This window comes from Lagopus leucura, unplaced genomic scaffold, assembly GCF_019238085.1.
Source record: "Lagopus leucura isolate 7727_CA_CO unplaced genomic scaffold, USGS_WTPT01 Super-Scaffold_760, whole genome shotgun sequence".
Lineage (NCBI taxonomy): Eukaryota > Metazoa > Chordata > Aves > Galliformes > Phasianidae > Lagopus > Lagopus leucura.
Genome location: NW_024962257.1, coordinates 13,860,516 through 13,879,466, shown reverse-complemented (window position 1 = coordinate 13,879,466; position 18,951 = coordinate 13,860,516). Strand labels below are relative to the sequence as shown.

The 18,951-nt window shown below is 53.4% G+C and overlaps 1 protein-coding gene across 4 annotated transcripts; it reads right to left on the bottom strand.

Annotated features, from left to right (window-relative positions):
* Positions 1–4,492: 4,492 nt before the first annotated feature.
* LOC122176123 lies at positions 4,493–17,699 on the bottom strand. Of its 4 annotated transcripts, none has more exons than XM_042864421.1 (14): positions 17,660–17,699; positions 15,857–16,948; positions 13,943–14,159; positions 12,561–12,718; positions 12,088–12,189; positions 11,002–11,199; positions 10,004–10,563; positions 9,082–9,340; positions 8,721–8,931; positions 7,860–8,002; positions 7,374–7,487; positions 5,966–6,169; positions 5,470–5,563; positions 4,493–4,825 (listed from the first exon to the last, which is right to left on the bottom strand). In XM_042864421.1, the coding sequence occupies exons 2-14, from the start codon at positions 16,725–16,727 to the stop codon at positions 4,762–4,764; spliced, it is 3,195 nt and encodes a 1,064-aa protein (XP_042720355.1). In that variant the 5' UTR covers positions 16,728–16,948; positions 17,660–17,699; the 3' UTR covers positions 4,493–4,761. The 4 variants fall into 4 exon arrangements, with proteins under 4 accessions (XP_042720355.1, XP_042720358.1, XP_042720357.1 ...); XM_042864424.1 differs by having other exon boundaries at positions 9,247–9,340; XM_042864423.1 differs by having other exon boundaries at positions 12,561–12,640.
* Between the last annotated feature and the right edge of the window lie 1,252 nt (positions 17,700–18,951).

The following is an 18,951-nucleotide window of genomic DNA, read 5'->3' as shown; positions in this document are numbered from 1 at the left end:
AGCTCCCTGTCTTGCTTGTCCTGGGGGCTCCAGATCTGGACGCAGTACTCCAGCCAGCCTGTGTCCATCTGGGCATTGCCATGTTCTCCTCCAGCCCATCCCAATGCCTGACCACTCTTTCAGAGAAAAAGTTTTTCCTAATACTCATGGGAATGCAATGTTGTTTCTGCATTAGATCTTTAAAAGGACAATTGATATGAAGAATTAGAACATAATGTATTTGTATTCTGTAACTTATCCTTAGAAATAGTTGATGTAAAAAGTAGGAATACTGTATACCTTAGCAGCCTGTTTTAGAAACATAACTGCTGATTTATGTGATTAATTCTTTCTTGCAAAACTGCAATAGTTTTTAAATGTTCCAAACAATGTGGGCATAGTGCTAGGGATTAGAAAACATATTGCAGGGTTGTTTTGTTACGATAAGAAACTCCCAGCAAAAGAAAAACAGATTTTACAAACATCAAAGAAGCCAGGGCCTCTACACAAGGCTGGGCTGCCTCACTCTGTGGGAAGATTGGGAGGCAACAGGCAGGCATCAAGATATTCCCCTCTATCCTCCTTCCGAGCTTATCTCTATGCAAGGAAGGACAAGCAGATGTCCAGAAACAATGACCAAGTGTGGACAAAGTGCTATAAGTTAATTAAATAATTAGAGGTTTATGCTTAGCCAGCAAAGATTTACGTTTAGCCAGGTATGTTTAGTTGAGCATCGGTAAGATTGTGCATCTGCAGTACTCAGCCAACGAGGAACCAGGGGAGAAAGAGATAAGCATCGAGTAATAGGGCACAAAAGATGTAATGCTATTTTCTGTGTGCTCTCCTGTTTGCAGGGAGGGCTACCATTGCAACTGCAAATAAAATTTGCTTTATCAGAGATACCGTCCTGGATATTTCCAACATACTCAAACTGGACTTCTCTTGCTGCAACTTGAGGCATTCTCTCTTGTCCTATCCAGTAATGTAATACCAACACCTGGACCAGCACTCATGACCAGTCGCCAGCTGGCTGTCACTCCATTCACCACCACTCTCTGGGCCCAGCCTCCCTGCCTGTTCTTTACCCAGCAAAGTGAGAAGGCTTCACCAGAACTGGAGCTGAGCTGTCTGACACTGCATGACATGCTGAGGGCTGGGGATGAGCGAGCAAAGGAGGAAGGGCCCAGCATGCAGCACCAGCCACCTCCTGCAGCAGGCAGCCTGAGACACACGGGATGTAATTTCTGGATGTTCAAATTACTGCAAAAGTGCAGCTTCAAAATGCCACAAAGGTGGGATGTGGCTCTGGGCAGCCTAGTCTAGTGGCTGGCGACTCTGCATGTACCTGGGGGGGCTGAAACAAGATGATCTTTGAGGTCCTTTTCAACCCATTCTACGATTCTTTGATACTACGATCTCCACCGCCTGCCCTCTGCAGCTCTCATCTACAAGGTCACTTGTGAGTAACAGCGTGTGGGATGGCCTTTAGCTGCAAACAACTCTGGATCAAAGTGCAGTCTACATCTGGTTAATGCCTCTCTTTTTCGCCATGGAAGAAGTACAACGCAAAGCAGTACAACCAAACAACTAGTGCTGTTTCTTCCCTGGCTTTCTGTAGATGATCTGCAGCAGTCTCTGTGCCTTCTTGGCACATAAAACGTGTTAAGGTCTTTTTCAAGACCAGTGTACGCCTGTGAAAGAGGGATTTGGAGAAGATGTGTGGATGGCATCTGCTTGGCAGCAGCCACCCAATGTGATCCCTGGTACAAGCTGTATTCTGCAAAACATTGTGCTGTGCTGTGCTTTCCTGGGGGCTGTTTGTTCGGGGAGGTGAGGCCCCCTGCTATGTCTGCTGAGCAGCAGATGCAGGACTAATTTTCCAAGGATGCCTGCAGGTGAACGAAGCTGACAGAAAATGGAAAAAACCTCCCCTGCTGTAGAAGACGTGCACACATGTATATGTGCATTGTTCCCATATTTACAAGTATATCCCTATGTACATGTGTGTGACTGTTGTGACCCACTGTCCTTGCCATGCATTCCCTGCATGGGGAAGGGGGAGCCCAGGAGGTGCAGTCATGTGTGTGTACCCAGACTTTCTTTACACTGACATATAAATGGTTGCTTTTGCTTCTCTCAATGGTATGAGACAGCAGCACCTACAGACCTGATGGGTAGACTCCCAGGCACCGAGCTACAGCTCACCACAGTGAGCTTTTCCTGCCACCAAGCAGACACAAAGCTCCAGCAGGGACCTGATGGACTCCCACAGAGACATGCTGCTGGGCAGGACTTGCACCCAGCTCCCCACAGAGCTGAGTCCTGGGGGCCCAGACTGGGCACTGGGACACAGCTGCACCATGGCCACTTGCAGACCTGAGCAGCCGTGGGTCTGAGTGCGGTGGCACACCACCAATGAGGAGCAGCACTCACACATCACTGCCGCAGAGCTGGCACAACCCTGATACCCCAGCTGTGTCTGAAACAAGGGGGCTGTCCTGGTCAGCCACAGCCATCCGAGGAGGTCATAACAACAGGGAGTGATAACAGACCTCAGAATGGCTTTGTGAGTGGATTTGGAGTTACCCTGTTTATTACTTACCCTAGTCCTCCAACAACCCATCTGTCTGTCAGGAGAGATGCACACCCTCCCGAACCTGCTCTTGTTCTGCTTTCTTCCCCACCCTTCTCTGATGCATTGCTCACATCGGGCAGAGCAAAGCCCGTTAGTATCCTCCATGCCCTTGTGGGACTGGGGCATCAGGTGGGACCCTACAGAGCATGTGAGCAAAGAAGTTTTTCTGCCAGCCAGAGCCCCCTCCTCATTCCCTGTGTCTGGGCCCTGTGTCATCACACGGCTCCATAGCCACCAGCCTGGTAGCAGAGTGCTAACAGTGCCCTAGCACTGCGTGGTGCTGTCTGGTTGTCACTGTGTCCCTGCTCTGCTCTGTGCTATGGAGTTGAGTGGCGGCACCAGCTGGGTATAGGTGCTGAGAGTGATGGGATGCCTGGATACTACACCAAGAAGACTGTGGGACTGCACAGGGCTGGGATGAGCTTCTGCAAGATCAAGAATGTTCTCGAGCTGGATGGCATCCAGGTGACACCACAGGCTGTCCACTGCTTCGTCAAGCAGAATAGCATGGAGCCAGAGACAGCAGTAGCTGACTGAGGTGCAGAACAGTCCTGGTCCATGGAGCAGAGACACGTGGCTGAGCAACCCCAGCTACTGGGCACACAGCTCTGTGCACTGCCCAGCACAACTCCTGCCATCAGCCAGCACAGCAAGGAGGACATTCAGATTGTCAGCATGACCTCGCTCTGCCAGGGTGGTGAGGGCTCACCTGCAGGACGACCCCCTGGGAGGAGTACGGCTGGGTCCCCACCCAGTCCTGCAGGGCAAGGGCTCCTTGCTCCTCTCCTCTAGGAAGTTTGGGGATGGGATCGCCTATTGAGGCATTTCTCTTCTGCCCCTTGCAGGTGACAATGCCCCCACGGCTCCACAGAGCTGCTGACACTAGGGACCACAGCTGCCCCCATAGAGATGCCACCCATCTTGGTGAGGCTGGTTGTGCCCCCTGCCCAGGAGCCCACCCCTGGTGGTAAAGACAATGCTTCTAGACAGGGCTCTTCAGCAGAAAAGGCAGGATGCTGGGTGACAAAGCAGGTTCCAGAGGAGCTGTTAGCTCCAGCTGGAGCAGGCACTGTGGTGCCTACAGGAGTAGTCCTGCATGGTGCCCTGCTGTATCTTGGTCCAGACCAGGCTGGGAGAAGCATGGGGGAAGAAAGTGCCAGACCTCACTGAAGGAGCAGCTGGTGATTTTTCACTTCTCTCATGCCTCTTGCTGTTTCAGGTCAAAGATGCCAGCACTCAGACTGCCCTGCCCAATCCCACAAGCCCTAGAAATTACGACCCCTCTTGAGGTGGAGCAGCACTTCCTGCTGCTCCTGACTCCCATGCCATTGCTGAGAAGCTGGATGCTGTACACATGGAGACCCAGGAGCTGAGGCAGGCACTGCACACAGAGCTGAAGAGGCAGTGCCACCTGGAGCACCAGCAGGAATATCAGCAGCGGCTCCAGCAGGAAATGCTGATGATGCTGCAGCAGCTCAGCTCCACATGAACCACGACGCTGTGCCGACCAACCAGCCCTGCATCCATTCAGCAGCACGGCTAAGCCCTCACCCACAGTGCCAGCTCAGGATGGAGCTCCTCTGACCTTTCGTGAAGGCAGGGTGTTCTAGCACGGCTGCACTGACAGCAGGGTGAGCTGGCACCACAGGAGGACAAAGTCATGAAGCTAATGCTTCAGAGTCTGTGGCTGCTGCCTAAAGGCTACATGGATTATCTGCAGAGAAAGTCTGGTGAACCCAGCTGTTGGTGCTACAGAACTGCTGCAGCAGAGGTTTCAGAGGCATGATGCTCTGAACTCCCTTGCCTGGACAAGAGGGGATCAGGGGAGGCTGAAAGACTTTCACTGCTGTAGGGCTGTGCATGAGCCAAGGAGGTTTCCTTCTGGTCATCACAGCACAAAATCTGCTTGTTTCTTTCAACTCCTTTAGTTTGAGGTAAAAAATTAGAAGTGTAAAAATAGTCCAGGCATGTTGTGTACATATGTGTGTGTGTGTATACACCTGTATATGTACCCACATATGCATATATACACATGGGGTTTTGCAGGTCCTGGAGGAAGAGGGAGCTGGACAGCTTGTCTGCCACCTGCAGACACAAGCCTGGCCTTGGTGGTGGTGGCTGTGCCACTGTAGGTGTACCTGGGAGCATTAGAAGTCTGCTGCCATCTCAGTGCAGTCATTCAATTCAATGTTGGTGTAATTTTGGAAACGTCTGAAAAGCAATGGACAAAGTAAAACGAAAGATCAGTTACTCCGTTCTTCGGCAGAAAGCAGGGAATGATTGTTCCATCTCCCCTCCTGTGTCTGGGCACCAGGCTCTCACTCTTCATCTCAGCTTTGCACTTAAAATGAAGAGGCTGGATGACCAGTCTTCAATCACTGAGTTTACCATGGTGCCTGTTAGCGTTGTGGGGAAAAATGGGCAGAACACCTACACAGGTAGATTGGCTTTAAGCTGCCTTGATTTCTGGAAAAGACTCTCTAGACCTGGCAGTATTTTTTACACTCCCTTGTAAAATACTTCCTGAGTTTTCCATTCCTCGTGATTTAATAACTTTCCTCTCTTCTAGCACTTGCATAGCAGCACCCTAGCCAATGATAAAAGAAGATCACGGAATCTTCATCACCTGAGTTGGTTAAATAACCCACCCACCAACACTGCTTTTGACCACTGGAACGTTAAGCAGCCTGCTAGCAACGCTAGGGCCATCGAGTAATTGTTTAAAGCGGTGCTGTAACGTGGAAGCTGTCTCCTCTCAAGCCTATCCTCAACCATCCATCGCTTCCAGTTCACTCCAAGGAGCAGCCCTTCCACCCATGGTTTTATCAGTGGTTACCTTAGGATCAGTTTCTCACCTTTTGATGAAGTGCAATGCCAGGCCCACCAGCAAGAGTGCGAGCAGCAGAGCTCCCACGACAAACAGGGCGATCTCCCAGCTGTGGAGGGAGGCTGGGGGTGTGAAGGCAGAGATGGGGTGTTGCAGTCAGGACCCTGCCCAGCACGGTGTGCCACGAGGGGGCCGTCTCCAGCCCCCATCTCACTCCTCTTCCACCTGCCTGCAAACACCCTGTGGAACTCTAGCTCTGGCTGGCTTCAAGCAGCCAGCACTGGGGCTTCTTGAATGGGGCTACCCCAGGCCCACAGGCAGATGCAGGCACCCAGACTTCCAGGGGCACCAAGATGGCAAGGTGACTGCCCTATCACCCCTTACAGTGAAGCAGCCAGCCATCGTTACCCCACTCCCCATCACCCATCAGTGCCAGAAGACAGCTTTGTGTTAGCAGCAGCACCAGATGTGCGAGCCCAGCCCTGCTGGTGCTGATCCCCGTGCCCAGCTCTGCTCCCACTCACAACTGCTCTGGGATGACACCGGCGTGCTTCTTTGGGCCATACACTCGGGGCTGGTTTCCAACTCTCTTCCATCCACAGAGAAGCGGTGGGGACTGGCCAGGAGGTCCTTGCGCCAGCTCTCCATGGGCTGCTGCTGCTCTGGCAGTGGAACATGCATCCGACCTGAGATCTTCACCACGGAGTCTACACACGTCAGGTTCAGCTCTGCAGAGAAGCACCAGCATGCCTTGAGCAGGGGGGAGCCCACCTGCTGCATGGGAACACCTTGCTCCTGCTCCAGGAACCACCTCCTCCCCCCATGCTCTCTTCACCACCCTCTGTAGGGCACCGCACTTCATAACAAGCAACCTGAGCACGTGCTCTGGCTTTTCTTTTTTCAGCCACAAAATGGGCTGGGAGTTGTCCTCTGAATCCAGTAAAGTCCTTCGAACTCTGCTTCATAAATTATGATCTTTACCCACTGGTCAGAACTGTCTGAAACTGCTCAAAGGAACAAAGATGTGTTCATAGAATCACAGAATCATGGAATGGCTTGGGTTGGAAGGGACCCCAAGGATCATCAAGTTCCAAATCCCCTGCCACAGGCAGGGTTGCTGACCACTAGACCAAGCACCAGATCAGATTGCCCAGGGCCCCATCAAACCTGATAGAAATCAAATAGTGTTAGAGCAGGGGAGGACTGACAGCCAGCATGACTGCAGAGCCCTCATTTCCTTCAAGCTCAGCCAATAAATTAAAATTGTTTCTTCATAACCTCGAGAAGAGGTAGGGCTCTAAGACTTCCAGAAGTGACTTTTTGCTCCAGGTACTTCAAATAAGCATAGGAGCCTGGCTGAGAAAGGGTTGAGAACTATCCTAAACTTTGCGGGTTTAGGATATTCGGTTTGTCTCACAGACACCTGAGGGCACCCTTCACAAAGCCCTTCTGAGGCAGCTGTCCTAAATCATAACCAACATGAGCAACTCAGTGGGGAGATCAGAGCTGCCACCTCAGGCTGTCTGGCTCAGAAGCCCTGCACAAGGGACAAGGACCATTTCTGAAAGTGTGTGACACCCGTGTAAGGGGCAATGAGGCCCATCTCCACCATCCCATGACATATTGGGTGAATTCTGACTTCAGAACTGGCCCTTGGACCTGACTTACAGAAGAATGTGTGGCTTCGAGATGCTTTGGTTAACCTGGAAACTCCCATTTCTTGGTCCCTCTAGGCTGCCCTTCCCTTATAGGCAGCCCACTGTGGACTCTCAGCACGAGCAGCCCGTAGGTTGGGCTGAGAAGGGACTGGCTGCTGGGCAATGAGCCCTCCTGGACCTCCAGAGTAATGGGAACACAGCCCTCCCTTTGGTGCCCAGTGCAGTGGCTGAGGGGGGCACAGTGCAAACCAGGGAGATGGAGAGGGGCACCAACCTTGCAGGTAGAGCTCAGAGACACCACAGGAGCATTTCTCCTCCAGAGAGCTCACCAAGGCCTTCCTCAAGCTTTCCAGCATCCTCTCATGGTTCAGGATCCACACCGAGCAATCTGTGGGAAGAGTAGTAGTTGCCTCTTGAGTGCAGCTCAGCCCCAGTGATGGCATCCCCATCGCACTCCCGATGCTAAATACTTAGCTTCCTGCCTGAGCTCAGGAGCGAAGCTCAGCAGGCATGGATACAATTTGGTGGGACCTCAAGCAGGAGCTGCAGCCTGCAGGTGTCTCAAATGAAACATGCAGCCACTTTCACACAAGCGTGCACCAAAACCACGAGCAAGAGTGCCGACTTGGGACAGTGGTGTGTTTTCCATCACATCAACAGTGCAGGGAAGGTTTCCTGCCAGCCCCTCACCTCCCACAGGCAGCCGTGGCCTGCACCACACTGCTTCCACATGCTGGTGGGGGCACACAGCTCTGCTTACTGGGTATCAGGAAGCACAGGTCCAGACCCACGGCAAAGGTGCCCTGAGGACAGCTGTTCTGCAGACCGGGGGTAGGCTCCGAGATGGCAAACTGCAGCTCTGTGCTGGCATCACTGGAGGGGCAGCGGCTCAAGGACACCGACCTGTCCACCAGAAGAGGAGTGTAAGCACATCAATGCCATCATCAAAGACATCTATCTGTCTTTGAGGCTCCAACCAGACACCCCCCCCCTCAGTGCTCCCAATCCCTGCACTGCCAGGGATGACAGACAGTTTGCTGGAGCTGAAATCAGCCTTTACAGGGCTGTGACAGATGGGAGCAGCTGACCCCATCAGCTGGACTGCACTGGGGCTTGGTCATAGTAAACCTATTCAAGGGGACTGGTTTCTGGAGGAGGTCTTTCAGTACAATGTTTCAGCCAGCCAGAAGCTGGAGATTTTGATTTTCTGAGAAAAGGGCGCTCCTATGGCTGCTCCTGGTTCACGTGTGCTCCCAGGGGCAGGCTGCCAACACAGAACCTCTATCCAAGCCACTGTGACAGTGGAGCAGAGGACTTGCAGAGTACAGTTTTAACTAAAAGAGCTGATTTTGTGGAAAGCAGAAATTCTACTAGCACTCCTACCAAGAGAAAGTCTCAACCCCATTTCTCGCTAAGCAAAATTCACCTGGCAGTGGAAGAGATGTCTTACACTGAAGTAGAAGCATTTTCCATTGCAATACACTGCCCATCTATCTGCTTTCCAACTCAAGGCTGGTGAATACACCTGGCTGCACAGGACAAAGCAGCAAGTTTGGTGACATGCCAGCCAAGGCTCTGGGAGCCTAGAGCCCAGGGACATCTTCCAGAGAAGTGGCCTCACCTGTCATAACTGCAGGGCACAGCATACAGCGGGCCGAGGATGTCCAGGTGTCCTCCCACTGTGCTCGGCCCGCACGTGAACACCACAGCATCCACTAGGTTCTCTGATGTTGCCTTCATGCCACCAGGAACCAAACTGGTGCTGTACAGAGCAATAGCGCTGATGCCTTCACTAGCAGCAGAGATGTCCTCGAATGCCAACTCCGTCCCACCTGGGAATGTCAGTGGGATAAATGGGTGAACATCTTGAGTGTGGACCCACCCCATGGTGCCCACAGCCTGATTCATGGTGCCCAGTGCCCACCCCACGGTGCCCACACGGTGCCCAGTGCCTGCCCCACTGTGCACACTGCCTGCCTCACCGTGCTCACTGCCCAGCAGTAGCAGCCCTGATGCCCCAATGCTGCCTTTCAGTGTGATGCTGCGTTGCACTTTGCCCTCCTGGCCCTTGAAGACAAGCAGACTGAGCCCAGCTAGGCTGGCCCCTGGCTGCCCTTCCAGCTCCATAAAGTGGACGGTTCCACCACCTGCCAGGCCCAGCTCGTTGATGCGGATGGTGGCTGTGGATGGTGCAGAGGGGCTGCTGCAGGCATTCTCCTTGAGTGGTGTCATCACAGTCACCTGCAGGACATACAAGAGCTGCTGCCATCTGCTTGTGTCAGGCCCAACAGGGCTACAGCCATTCTGCCTCCCACCCATTCCTCCGTGCTGGCCTGACCCCATCAGACGTTAGCAGTGCAACAGTACAGCCCTCCCTTATCTGACTTATGCACTCTGCCAGCATTCTCTCACGGGGCCTATTTGATGCTCAACATTAAAAAAAAGAACAACTGGAACAAATTAAAATTGAATCCTGCCAGTGATCAAAGAGGGTCCTTCATGCACCGGCATGTGGGAAACTGGATTTGAGGGATGTGAAGTGCTGTGCCACGCATTACAGAGTGGCACCAAGCAAGTGGGGCTGAAGAGGTGGCTCAGGGTAACTGAAGGCTCCAGAATGCTGCCCAGAAGCAGGCCCCCAGGTTTTGGGACTGTTGACATGTGAGCTGCCCCAGGGATCTCCTGGTTCTGAGGCATGGGGTGTGGGGCTGTTATCTGGCCAACAAGAGGCACACAGGAGGGTCAGAAAGGTGAGGGCAGGTGAGAGCAGCAGCAGCTCACTGGAGGTGGAATGGCTCAGCAGAATGCCCCACTTTCCCTGGTGGGAATCAGGGACACACTGAAACACGACCATTGCTTTCTCAGTGCCTACAGATGGAGAGCAGACATCTGCCATCAACCCACCTGGAAGCTGCTCTGCTGTCTAGCACTCAGGCTGTGGCAGCGGCTCAGGGACTCATCCTCTGTGCTGTGTGAGTCATTTTCATACAGGATGCCCTGCCCTGGCACCAGCACCTTGAGCAGCTGCTCTGCCTTCTCTGGCCCTCGGGATGTGTACACCACGGCGTCCACCAGCCCCTTGGCAGTCACAGCCATGTTCAGCACGTAGCGCGTGCTGCTGCTGTAGTAGAGAGCCACAGCATCCGCCCCATTCTGGATGGTGTTTGGGGGCAGCCTGACCATGGGTGCTGGGCGCACAGCGCTGCTTCCCACCAGGAAGAAACCCAGACTGTCTGTGCGGTGTCCAGACAGCTCCAACACCCGGTAGGCCCGTCCTGTCTTGCCATTGTAGAGGACCAACCAGTATCCCTGGAGGTCAAAGGATGTTTGTCCAGTGTAGAAGAGTTCAATGTACTCAGTGTCTTCTCTTCCCCCCGGGTTGTCTGGGTTCACCTCATTGATGAGTAGTTTGCCTGCTTGTCTCGAGGGCTCTGCTGTTCCTTTTGGTATCGCTGATGGGGCACCTAGGAAAGCAAAAATGTCATGAACAGAACGTGGCCCTGTGCACGGCACCCAGAGCAAAGAACACAGCTTTGCACACTGCTTTGCTGGAGAATGACCAAATTCAGCAGAAGACTGTGGATGTTTGCCCAGCACCCCAACACACACATTTCCCCTCTTGTACCAACACACAAAGGTTCCCAATGGCCTTTACAATGTCCATTAGGAGCCAAGGCTGTGCCAGCCCTACATGAACCTGATGCCCCACAGGTGACGGGAGCTGCCCCTCACAGTGCACCAGCTCATGTTGGTGTCCCCTACACACAGAGGAACCAGAGCTTCTCACAGCTTGTCTGCATATGGACACCAGTAAAATAAAGGAGCTGAACCTGGGAGGGCTGGGCCCACATGCTCATCCTCAAACACAGCGTTCCCCAACACACAAGAATGATGACCAGTACCTGGGGTCAAGTCTGGAGCAGGGATATCCTTGAAGCAGGAGCTTTCTGCTGTGATATTCCTTTCGTCAAAACTCACAGCCCTGGGGCTCTCCAGAAAGGTCTGGAAGGCAAGCAGCAGGCTGCTCAGCTGGGCTTCTGACTTTGCAGTGAGCAGGGTGGTGAACACAAGCCCCTGGTCCTGGCAGGCTGCCTTTAGATCTGCCAAGGCAAGCAGAGGTCTGTTTCAGTGTCACCACATCTCTAAAGATGCACTTTCTCCTGGAAGGGACACGAAGCTCATCCGCTCCTCGTCTACCACCACTGCCCCCTGGTCAGACAGACACAAGAGAAGGGTTTGGTGGGGCAGCCTGTACCACCAGTACCACCCTGCAGCTCGAGTCTGGGACCAGATGACACAGCTCACTGACAGACATCCTCATTCTTTTGGAAGCCTTGCAACCCCAGCAGCACAAAGAATGATCTTTTTGGGGCCTCTAAACATGCTGAGCTGAAAGTGCTGTTGCTGACAATGCACACTGCAGAGTCACGCCGTTTTCTTCATGTATCCACATGTGCCCATCCCATTTGTGCAGAAATCTAGCAGGGATACCAGAAAAACAGTGCAGACCAGTAAGTCCACTCTCAACTTCTGCTGCAACTTGGCTCAGTCCATATGGATCACAAGGACAGTTAGACTCCAAGCTGGGATGTTGGCCCTGTTGCCACATCAAGAAAAAGGTAGATGTGGCACTTTGGGACATGTTCAGTGGGCAAGGTGGTGATGGGTTGATGGTCGGACTGGATGATCTTAGTGGTCTTCTCCAACAGTTATGATTCTGTGTTTCTCTAATCTGTCTGACAGCAAGCACTCAACGTTTGCAAACCAGCACTGATGTGTGCTGGCTGCGAGAGCTGATGGAGCACAATGCAGAACAGCATCACACTCTGCCCAACTCTCAGCACTTTCATGATCAGAACCGAGTTCAAGTTAGCTGAGATCCAAGCCAGGAGGATGCAAACCAGAAGGGAACCCAGGGCTAAAAATCAAAAGCAGATGAGCAGTAACCACTGACAGCACTCAGGCTCCTCCACTCCTTACTGCCTCACCTTTGAAGTAGGCTGGAAAAACTCCACAACTGCAGGATCTGTCAAGGGCCTGCACCAGAGTCACCAGGATCTCTTCTGACTTTGGGAGCCACTCCTGGCATTCTAGGAAACAAAAAGCTAACTGTTACCCAACAAAAAGCTAACTGCAGCCTCAGGCACAGCTCCAGCTCATTCTGGGACACAGGTCCCTGGGACATTCTGCAACTCAGCTCCTGTTCATCACCTGGAAAGCCCAAAAGGCTCCACTTCACCCCGGGAGTGGGAGTGAATAGTAGAGAGTTTCAGCCCAGAAAGGGCGGCCACAAATAACAGTACAGCAGAGAACAGTCAGACGTCCTGGCTGCATTTCCTTGGTGTACCTATGTGTACCCCAGCACAACCCTGGGTGGATATTCTAGATATCCTGGCCGTGGAGTACATGCTCTGCTCCTCAGGAGGTCCAGCCTACAGAAGCAGAGGTAACCAATACCCACCTGCTACACGAAGGCAGAAGGAAACAGTCTGACTGAAGCGTCTGCTGGGGCAATCATTGAATCTGCCAGGGGTGGGTCTGCTGAGGATATAGGACAAGGAGTCCCGAGTCACTGAGCAGCAGTTGCAGTGGCTCATGGACACATCTCCAAGCTGGTGCCTGAAAGATACAGATGTGAGAATGAGACAGAACACAACCTGCCAGCCAGAGACCGGTCTGCTCATCACCCACCGCTCACACCTGCCTGCACCAGAGCAGGAAAATTCTCACCAGAGAGTAAAGTCTTCTCCCTTCTTGGGGTCTGGAGAGTCATCCCACCCTCATCAGTACCTCCTTGTCTAAAAAAGGAGCCCAAGACATCCCTAAGCCTTAAAAAGAGAAGAGCATGGGCCTCCTTTTATCTTCTGGCAACTCATTTTTTGCCTGATCTGAACACAAGTAAGTTAGTATAGAGGCACTCATGCTCAGGCTGTGAGCACTGGGAAGGGCAGTTGGGTACAATAGGGAAACTGGAAATGCAACACTTGTGGGTGAAATGATTAGGCAGGAGCTCAGCTCAAAGGAAAGGGCATGAAGCCCCACTATGAGGAGCTGCATAGAACAGAGCTCCTCGGGGAAGGCTATAACCTCCTTATGGGACAAGTGCAGGTTTATTTGACAAGTGGGAAGAACACGTGCAAAGGAAGGAATAGGAATGTGCTGTGATTAAGTGATGACTGCCACAGGAGTGAGTGGACCACAGTCTTTCCTGATACAGTTGACTACTGCAGTCTCAGGCAGGCTTTTCTCATGCCCACCCAGAAAATCACAGAATCAAATAGAATCACAGAATGGCTTAGGTTGGAAGGGACCTCATCTAGTCCCAACCCCCTGCTGTGGACAGGGCGGCCAACCTCCAGATCAGACTGCACAGGGCCCCATCCAACCTGGGTTGAATGCCTCCAGGGATGGGGCATCCACAACCTCTCTGGACAGCCTATGCCAGCACCTCATTGCCCTCTGAGTGAAGAATTTTCCCCTAAAATTTCACCTAATTTGCCTCTCTTTTGGTTTAAAGCCATTCCCCCTTGTCCTGTCACTATCAGACTGTGTAAGAAATCAGTTCCCCTCCTGTTCATAAGCTCCATTCAAGTACTAGAAGGGCCTGAGTGGAGATACCAAGAACCCACCACCTCAGGTGGGATGTGAGATGACCCAAGGTGCCATCAGCTCTCATTTGCACAGGGCAGCAGGGACCCAACTGGAGACAGATGTACCCACACCCCCGACCTCCCAGGTGGCCTCAACCTCCTGGCAGTCAGGGCTGCTCTCAGGAGGGCTGAAGATGTGGGCAGGGATGACCCCAGGCAGCAAGGAATGCTGTGACAGCAAGCTCTCTCTCACCTCATGCTCCTATAGGCAGGTCTGCCTGGTGTCAGGGTGTCCAGCAGCTCAGGGCTCGGTCCCTCAGTGCTCGTATAGATGAAAGCATCCAGCAGGCCAGCTGTTGTCAGTGCTTTCCCTGGAGCAAAGCTGCTGCTGTTGCCTCTGTAGAGAGCAATGGCATTGGGGCCATCCCTGAGGACAGGATGAGTGGAGTTCTCTGGGAATGCCAAGTCCACTGCACACCAGCAAGGAAAAGAACAAGGACAGCATGTCAGACACACGAGAATGACACCCCAAAAACCATGCTGCACAAGCCAGGCACGAGCAATTCCCCCTGTACAGGAAACTAGCATGGCTCCAGATACAGTAACACAGAAAACAAGTGGGATACTCAACAGTAACACAGAAAACAAGTGGGATACTCAACACCTTTCTGCTCCCTGACATTTCCCACTCTCATAGCCCAGATTTCCCTGTTTATGAGCAGCTCCACAGGCTGCAGGAGGGCAGAGGGGCATCCTGAGCAGCACTTGTTCTGCAGGTGCTGCAGACTGTGAAGCTGCTTCAGGCAGGAGCAGGGAAGCAGGAAAACAGGTACAGATGCTCATTTTTAATTCAAAAAAGATGCCTGCAAAATGAACTAAGATTTATGGCAGCAGTTATTCTGACAATACACAAAAAATATTTTAAAATAGCAGTACTTTGTTCTAGCATTTCACTAACAATCCTTGTTATTCACAAATACACATTCTCTGCATGAATACAGATACTCAGCAAGAGTCCAGATACCAGCAGACAGAATTAAAGCTGCAGTTTGGTGGGGTTTCCCTATTTCCTTCCCTGTGCATAGTGTTCCCTTTTCCCCCAGCCACTTCTCTGCCAGCCAGTGAGAGCTGCTGAGCACAGCAAGGTGCAGCACCCTTCCCTACCAAGCTCCAACCCTCCCTTGATGCAGCTCTGTGATGGCTGGGCACCAACACATCGTGGGGCTGCCATCATGAGGACACACCTCAGTTGCTGCAGCTTGCCCCTTCCTGCACAGCACTCGCCTGAGCTTTGCTCAGCTTTGTGGACTGTCCCATCTGCTGACTCCAACACGGCCCAGTTCTTCAGCTTTCATGAATTGCAAGTGGGAACCAGATCTGTGAGTGACGAACACACACCGTGACTCACAAATGGTGAGTCAGAGAATTGCACAAGGCATCTGCAGAGTCAGCATCCCCAGCTGCAACATCTCCTTTTGAGCACCCAAAATAATGAGACGTTTCCTCCACCTCCTCCTCCAGTGGCCTGGGAGCACTGAGGGGAAGAGACAAGTGGGAACTGTGCTGGCAGGCAGTGTGGTGAGAGCTCTGCTTCTGAGCAGGGCCCCACACTGGCCATCCTTCCCAACCTTCTCTGAATCTCTCCCATCCTAATATATCCTTTATGAGTTCAGGACACTGCACCATACAAGATACCAGCAAGTAATGGATTTACACAGTAGTATCAAATCACAGAATCACAGAATGGCCAGGGTTGGAAGGGAGCTCAAGGATCACGAATCTCCAACCCCCCACCACATGCAGGGCCACCAACCTCCACATTTCATACCAGTCCAGGCTGCCCAGGGCCCCATCCAACCCAGCCTTGAACACCTCCAGGGATGGACGGGGCATCACAGCCTCTTTGAGCAGCCTGAGATATCTCCTCATTTTTTTTCTCTTTTTTAATAATTTTTTCTCTTTTTTAATAATTGCCAATATTTTACTTGCTTTATACAGCTCCTTTTCCTTTCATTAGCTCTTTTATCCGTCACCGAGTACCGAGCTGGAATTCTCACATTCATCCATCACAACGCCAAACCACCATAAAAAGAGACAGCATCCTCCAACCCCAGACTCAGCAGACAGCTCCCCCGGCTCCGTGCAGCCAGCAACGTGCAGCCCTTACCTGGGATTTCTCTTTGTGCTGGGCCGATCAGGAGAAGCCCATCCAATGAAGTCTTGCCATAAACATCCATAGTGAAATAAATGTCTTTGGTCCGACCATCAATCAGCACCAGGACGACGTCCCTCAGCACAGTGGAGTGGGGACCCTGGAGCTCGATGAACTCAGAATCTTCCAAAGAAGAGGCAACGTGGACCTCACTGATCAGGACGGCAGATGCGTTCAGCTGAGGAGTGAGGACGCAGTGGTTATCTGTGCCTGGGGTCGGCACGGCCACCTGGAAGAACCACTGAGCGTCCGCCCCACGGCACCTTTCGATTGACTCATCCATAGACCTGAAGGTGGAGTCCTCCAGCAAAGCATCTCTGCCGGGGGTCAGCACCCCCAGCAGCGTGTCCGCTCTGTCTGTCTTCTTCGTCTTATGCACCAAGGCATCCACCAGTCCTTTACCTGTGACACTCATGCCTTCCTTGTAGCTCCCTTTTCCATAATACACAGCGATCGCGTCAGGGCCGTTCTGGATGGTGTTCTTAGGAATAACTATTGCTGGCTTCACAGAGGCGGAGCCAACGAGGAAGAACCCTTGGCTGTTAGTAGCCTTGCCTTGGAGGTTCAGAACTTTGTAGGCTTGGTTTCCATTGCCGTTGTAGAAAACCAGGTAGTAGCCATCCAAAGGGGCTGTTTGACCACTGGTGTGATAGAGCTCCACAAACTCAGAAGTGTCCTCTCCTGGGGTGTCAGCATTGATTTCACTGATCAAGAGGGTGTGCTCTGTTTTCTGGTCCCTGGGGCTTTTTATGGGACTCTGAGCAGCAACTTTGGGAAACCAGATGTACATAAGCCCCATCAGTCCAACCAGCCAGACAGCTCTCATGATGATAGCTGGGATTTGCTTCAGTTCTGACCTAGAGGAGAAAACTGTCCTTCTGACAGCTGGAGCAGCACAGAGGGACACTGCTGCTGGGCCACCACAGGGCACCAGGATGAGACCTCTGGATGCAAGAGGCACTTCTCCAGGGAGTGAGCAAAGCAGCGGTCCCACAAAAATCCAACTGAGAAGAGGATGGTTTGAACAAGGATTTCCCAGCTCAGCTCCTTAAAAAGGCACGGGGTGGGGGCAGGGGAAGGGGGAAGAAAAGACAAAATCTAGTTAGGAAACACAGAAACACAGCAGTGCAATTCAATGGTTTAAAAGCCCTGCATGCGTGGGCATCTCGAATTTTCCTTTCTCTTTCTTCAGAGGTTTGTCAAGATTCACTGCAGTGGTTGCAGTGGGACAAAGCCATCTCAGGCTTCACAGCCCTGAGCTTTAACACTGATGTCACTGCTAATAGCTGTCTCCATGGGAATTTACTAGGGACGGCGATCTCTTTTCCCACTCCAGGCACGGGTCTCTGCAAACCCCCCGTTAGCACCCACAGGCAGACTCGGTGCTTCCCAGCATCCAAAGAGATGGAAGCTGAACTCGCCTCTCCCCTCAGCCCGTTCCCACAGGTGCCCCATTTCCATGTTCTCTCCCCATTTCACTTAAAGAACAGAGAAAGAAGGGGGAGCTCCGGCTCGGGGCTGCACGCAGACGGAAGGAAAGCCACAAGAAACCACAGCAAGCAACAAGCGACGCGGAGCCGGACGGACAGCCTGCGGGGCAGCAGAGCCGGCGCAGCTCCCTTCAACTCCGCGGGGCGGCTTTGCCTTGTCCCCGCTTCGCAGCCATGCTGGTGCGGCCACCGCATGGTGACAGGGACAGAGATGAAGCCGTGGGGCCCCGCACAGCCCCGCACAACCCCGAGCCGTCCCCGCACTCACCGCCGCTCGCTGCCCGGACGCACCGCCGCCGCCATCGGGGCAGCACCGGGGGGCGGGGCGGCTGCGCTGCGCTGCGGCCCGGAGCGGCTCCGACGGGCGACGTCCATCTGAACCCGGGTGTCACCCCACGCAGCCCCGGCGGAAAAAAACCCGCCTTAGAGCTGCGGCAGCCGTCCACGAGCTCCGTGTCCCCACATACGTGTCCCAGGAGCTCCTTCTCCCAAGGCGAGGGACAGACGGACGGATTTGCTGTGCGCCTGCCTCTCCGCGCTGGGACACGCAGCCCCACCGGAGCTCTGTGCGTCGCTCCTCGCACGGCTCAGCGTTGGAACCAGGATTTGGAGGGCTCTCGGGCAGTGCCGCGTGGCTGTGCGCAGCCAGCACTGGTGGCCATGGCACAGGGTTCACGTGGGACCTCCGTGAGCCCTTGTACCCTGATGCCACGTCCGTGCCATGCACCTACCAGCACCCAGCCCGGCCTGCAGCCCCCCAGGTGGCGCTGGGCTCCCCTTCCCTGGTGAGGGGCTTCCTGACCCTCCTCCCACCGATCTGGTGCCCTGCTCCCCCAGGCCTGCTGTGGGGCTGCCAGGCCCCTGTGCCGACCTCTCCACTGGTTTGGCCCTGCTACAGAACATGGGTTTCTTGGAGCTGCTGGGAGTGGGTCAGCCTGCAGAGCATGGGGGGCTCAGAGCTGCTGGCAGCAGGCCGGCCCACTCTAGGCTAGCTGAGCACTCGGCTGTTGGAGTGCTGCTCCTGCTGCCAGCCAGATGTGAGTTCCTGCTGGTGACTCAGCAGCCTGCTGTTTTTGGTGTTTTCCTCCTTCTTGTAACTGGAAACCAGGGCTCCGGCAGGAGGGGAAGCTCTGCCAGAAGGGCTGCAGTTGTTCTGGGAAGAGGCTAAGCCCGGCGTGCTCCTGGCAGTGCGGGGCAGCCCACAGGGAGTGAGAGCACGGGGTGCTGCATCTCACGGCCGTTGGAGCGATGGTGTCTGGCACTAGGGCATGCCATGCAGGGATGAGCACTGACCTGAGCTCTGCAGTGTCACAGTTGCCCTGGCCTGCAGGCATTGCAACTGACTGTCCTGTGAGCCCGTGTTCTTCCTGACAAGGTTTGCTCATTTTTACCATTAAAGACAGAGCCACAAAGATGGTGAGGGGCGTGGAGCACCTCCCTGATGAGGAAAGGCTAAGTAAGTGGGCTCTGTTCAGCCTGGGGAAAAGAAGACTGAGAGGGGATCTGATTCATGTTTATAAATATCTAAAGGGAGATGTGAGGCAAATGGATGAGGTTCTT